Source organism: Procambarus clarkii, chromosome 41 (assembly GCF_040958095.1).
Source record: "Procambarus clarkii isolate CNS0578487 chromosome 41, FALCON_Pclarkii_2.0, whole genome shotgun sequence".
NCBI classification, from domain to species: Eukaryota; Metazoa; Arthropoda; class Malacostraca; order Decapoda; family Cambaridae; genus Procambarus; species Procambarus clarkii.
Window position 1 is genome coordinate 10,956,989 of NC_091190.1, and position 5,446 is coordinate 10,962,434.

Consider the following 5,446-nt stretch of genomic DNA (forward strand, 5'->3'; position numbering starts at 1 on the left):
TGTATTGCTCCATTGTAGAATTAATAAATATTGTAACTTTGACAATTTCTCGCGGGGCAGAAGCAATGATTTTGACTCCCGCAGATATGTAGGTCATTAGCTGATCCGGAACCAGAGAGTTAACATCTTGTGGAGTTAAGTTTTACATTATTGTTCTGTCATAACCATACATATAATAATATTATATTAATTTCTGGGAGAGACAGTAATATTTTAATTTGATATATTTGTAATAAAGTAACCATCTGTATGCTATTGAGATGTAATATATATATATATATATATATATATATATATATATATATATATATATATATATATATATATATATATATAAGTTTTATATGTATTCCTTCAGTCCTAAAGGAAAATTTAACAAAGTGCTCATTACTTATTAAGGGGTTACACTGGTGACCCGCTCTTGTGAACAGCAGTTTTTAGTAACCCTAGACCTTTTTTAAAGTTGGCTGTTGTAGGGTCACGAGCCGTAACGAACGATAAGTAACACAAGCAACGCCGCAGCCGCCTGCATCCGATTATCAAGACCAGTGGCCTGGGTGGAGAGTGCGTACCAACAACAATCATCGGACAACTCCGGGTCACAAGAACAAGGACCCAACAGGCAGCATGGCAAGAGACACAACCGGTGAGTGTCACCCTGAGACATGGGGACAGATCAACCGTCAAACTCGCAGGACGCGAGGGGGACTCTGGGGACACACCTAGAGGACCACAGAGCCCCGTGGGGTTTCCCAGGGCCCTTAGCCTTTGGTACACGCTAAGGGAAGCCCAGGCAGGGTACCGCGAACCGGCGCCCAAATCTACCAACAAACTTCTAAAGCTGAACCCCCGGGACATATCCACTCACGGGGGCCAAGCGGAGAGTACCGCCAACAGAAAAATTTGAAAGAAAATCACCTAGAACAGGAAAGGGGGACCATAGTAAAGGCAGACCCCCCACTAGGCAAAAACAAACACAAAAGAAAAACCCCGCAAGAGGACAATGTACCCAGGCGGAACAGAGCCGGCCGCTGTTAATGGTGAAAACTAGCTGTGCAGTACCCCGCGCCCCTACCAGTGACGAAAACTACCACCTACCCAGAGACAAACCAGGGCAACAAAACCCCAGCCGACTCCAAGGGCGGCCCAGTACCGAGCAGTGCAACCCGTTCTCGCAAATTCGTAAAGTCAATATTGACTTATTAACTACGTGCATAGGTGATATACTAAACATAATAGATACCCCTAAAAAGATTCATAGAAAACACCGACCTTACCTAACCTTGTTAGTATCTTAAGATAAGCATCTTATTGCTTCGTAATTACAATTATTACTTAACCTATACCTATAATAGGTTAGGTAATAATTGTAATTACGAAGCAATAAGATGCTTATCTTAAGATACTAACAAGGTTAGGTAAGGTCGGTGTTTTCTATGAATCTTTTTAAGGGTATCTATTATGTTAAGTATGTCACCTATGCACATATTTAATAAGTCAATATTGACTTATTAAATTTGCGAGAACGGGTTGAGCAGTAAAGGACACAGCGGAGGTAGAACCCAAAGCGACTTGTGGAAGGTGGCCCCAAGCCCCAAGGGCAGTACTTACAGGACACCTAGGGAAGATAGCCCTAGGCACATGTAGCCCGAGTACCGTGGAATCTTACTACTATCTCACACCCCATCGGTGGAGACAGTCCACACCACAAGGCACAGAACTGAAACAAAAACCGGAGCCAGAGGCACTCGACCAGCCGGTAAAACCATCAGCTAAGAACTGCCAGTTGGACCGCCGGCGTGGAGGGTCTGGGGCTCCCCCTTCCCCCTCTCGGGGAGGGGGTGGGGGTTACGCTGACGGTGGCACGGCGACGTGATGATGTCATACTAGTTTGATAATTTTGTTTAGGGAGTTCTGTCCACTCGTTCGGCTTTCGATAGCAATAATTTCACCCCAATAGGGGTTTGTTTTGGGGCGCCTACCTTTCTGGGTGCTTGTCCCGGTCGATGGCAGACATAGAATGCTTCCAATCACAAGGGGGTTTCTATAGGCCATTGCTCCTCGTGCCTCTCTGAGGGGGCCAGGTTCTGGCTCGTGATCCCCAGTAGGCAAGAACTCCTAGCACTTTGACTGATGCCAGAAAGTTATACATATCCATTCAGCCTGGATAGCTCCGGGGAGCCGACGGGGCTCCCCCCAGAGAAGTAATTAAGATATCAAATAGGATTCATAGATTTGTATAAAGAAAAATCTTCCTCAACAATATACACTGTAATTCAAATACTGTATTACTTTGTCAATAATATATTACTGTATAAACAAACTATGGTAATTCTTGAAACATCTTGGCACCTCGAAAAGCAGTATTGCAAAGTTTTACCTGCCCCGCCAACCCATGAATGAGACTTTTGACCGTGACTGTATAACAGAGTAACAGCCCATAACTGAGATTTTAATTTCAAACTTCTCCTTCAATAAAAACTTGTTTCATTTTCTGCCAAGAGCATGTCTGGTAGCAGCAGCTATCAATGTGGAGGTGTTAAGAGGAAGCTACTTATTGTATCAATTGAGCATAAGCATAGTCACTAACTTGTGAAAATGGCCTATCAAATGTGTTACGAGAGAATTTGATGAAGGCAAAAGTACTGTGTTCGATGTTAGAAAAAGAAATAAAAAATACATGCACTACAAGCATCTGTACAGTAATTTTTAGGTTAGATTAGGTTACTACAGTATAAAGTCCCTTAGTTATCAATAAGACTATACAAAGGTATGTTAAAATTTCTGTTATCATTAAATTTTATTTATTTATTTATATGAACATGCTGCCAAAACAATTCATTCTGTGAACAATGCATTCTTTGCATATCTTGAGAGTACCTAGTATGCAGGTTCAAATCCTCATGGCTCCTATTTTTTTCTAAATTCATTATATTTTATTTATGTGAAGATGTTCCCATAACACTCAGTTTATTGAGAAAATCTGCAGCAGTGATAAGGATTCGAACCTATGTGGTAGATTATTTTTTTTACTCAGTTTTTTTTATATTTACTCAGTGTAATTTTATTATATAAAAATACTGTATATACAAATATTTTGTATATATTTGTTAATATTTACTTAAAAAATATATATTTTTTATTTACTCAGGTTATTTTGATTATACAGTATGTGAAAATACGAATTTAGTTGTCATACCCAAAACATTACAATTTTTTTTTTAATATACATCGTATGAAATTTGACTTTCTGATCCCCCACATGTTTTGGATTGGGTTATCCCCATATGATACAAATTAATGAGCTTAGACAGTACAGACGAAGTTCTAATTCCTGATTGAACCCAATATGAAACTCAATATTATTCCACTCAACAAAATTAGATTAACTTCAATTGTATTTTCTACTTCCTGCCTAATTACTTGCTTGATAATAAACTAAGTTAGGCCTATATATGCTTGTAGCAAAAAAACAAAATACTGTATCTTATGCCTAACCTAGCTACAAGATACCATGTTTTAAATACAGTATAATTCTTAAAAAGACCAAAATAAAAATTTGAAAAGAATTCAGTAAAAAAAATTATAAATATAAACCAAGGCACTACGAGCATTCTCAAGATGAAACTCTTTCTTTTCAAATATTTACATTGGTTTACTAAGCAATATTGTTAGTTTCATCCTGATATGTATATATATTATATAGTTTGTAATATGTATGTAGTAAAACAAATAATACTTAAATACTATTCATTAACGGCACTAGTAAAATTTATCATCTGAATGCACTTTTGTGACATCTTGTGCTGTTACCAATAGACTATATATTTTACTGTACTTGGGGCACTCAAAACATTTGTCACTCTTGTTCACCTTTCTACGTTTCTCTGTATCTCCATGTTAACAGATTCTTTCATAACATTTGAAACAGTGATGTTTATTACCTATATGCATTAACATATGACTTTATATTTACACACCACTTGAATATTTTCCTACATTCTATACATTTGGAGGTTATCTGAATGCACAGTGCTAATCATTTTTTTTTTCAGATATTCCAGTACTCTATGACGGCAGGACAGACATTCTAGTACTCTGTGACTGCAGGACGGAAATTCCAATTTCCCTGCATTATCAGAATTTTTTCCCATACTTAGCACACTCAAGGTTAAGGACCCATATGCAATGTCCTGAGAATCTTCATACTTTTAAGTTGACTAAACATTTTCTGGCACTCTGGACACATGAGATTTATCACCTGCATGAACCATCATATGTCTCTTTACAGTAGAATGATGACTAAAAGCTTTCCCACACTCTGGACACCTGTGAGGTTTATCACCTATATGCACCAGCCTGTGAGTCATCATATTTCCAAGCTGGCTAAATGTTTTCCCACATTCTGGACACTTGTGAGGTTTTATACCTGTATGCAACATCCTGTGAATCTTCATATTTCCGAGTTGGCTAAATGTTTTCCCACATTCTGAACACTTGTGAGGTTTAATACCTGTATGCACCCTGCTGTGAATCATCATATTTCCATGTTGACTGAATTTTTTCCCACACTCTGGACACTCGTTAGATTTAATAACCTTATGCACCAACTTGTGAATCTTCACATCATCAATATCACAAAATGTTTTCCCACACTCTGAGCACTCATGAGGTTCATCTCCCCAATGCACCATCATGTGAACCTTCTTTTCTCCAAGTTGACTAAATGTTTTCCCACACATTGCACACCTGTGGGGTTTATGACCCACATGCACCATCCTGTGACTCCTCATATCACCCGGGTCACTTAGTGTTTCCCCACACTCTGGGCACTCCTGAGGTGTATGACCCGTGCATGCCGGCGTGTGCCTCTTTACACTCTCAAGACGACTGAATGTTTTCCCACACTCTGGGCACTCGTGACATTTATCACTAGTATGCACCGTCATGTGCCTTTTCATATGTGCAAAACTACTATATGTTTTCCCACACTCAGGGCACTGGCGTGGCCTCATCTTTATGATGCATGCAGTTAGTGTGAGTTACTGTCTCCAGATGGGTGAGGAGTCCCGTCCGACCTGCAGCACGTACTATAAGACTTTATTATATGTGACTTACAGGTACAGATATATCAGTGGGAGGATGGTGTTTACTACCCTTCTTCTCAGTAGAAGCAGTGGTGTGGAGGACTGGTCAAATCGTCTACTGCAGTTTCGGATACTTCACTAGAAACATCTTCGTTCACTGAGAAGTTTGTACATACAAACCCTTTCGTTCGTACAGGCGCTGGTTTGTGTTCGCTGCTGTTTACATAGCATAGTATTTACAATCTTGTAAAGTCACTAGTACGCACAGCGTTTCGGGCAGATCCTTAATCTAACAGATAATTTTAATTTAATTAATTTAACACTTTCGCGCTCTCAGCGTTCAAAAAAAAATCATACCC

The 5,446-nt window shown here is 39.2% G+C and overlaps 1 protein-coding gene across 1 annotated transcript; it reads right to left on the reverse strand.

Moving 5' to 3' along the window:
* Window positions 1-4,220: 4,220 nt before the first annotated feature.
* LOC123761191 (zinc finger protein 70-like) lies at window positions 4,221-5,015 on the reverse strand. Its single transcript, XM_045747136.1, has one exon. It carries the CDS (start codon window positions 5,013-5,015, stop codon window positions 4,221-4,223), a length of 795 nt encoding a protein of 264 aa, XP_045603092.1.
* Window positions 5,016-5,446: the final 431 nt, after the last annotated feature.

Coding starts and splice junctions, on each gene's coding strand:
- LOC123761191 (XM_045747136.1), bottom strand. CDS start 5,015: ATGAGGCCACGCCAGTGCCCTGAGTGTGGGAAAACATATAGTAGTTTT.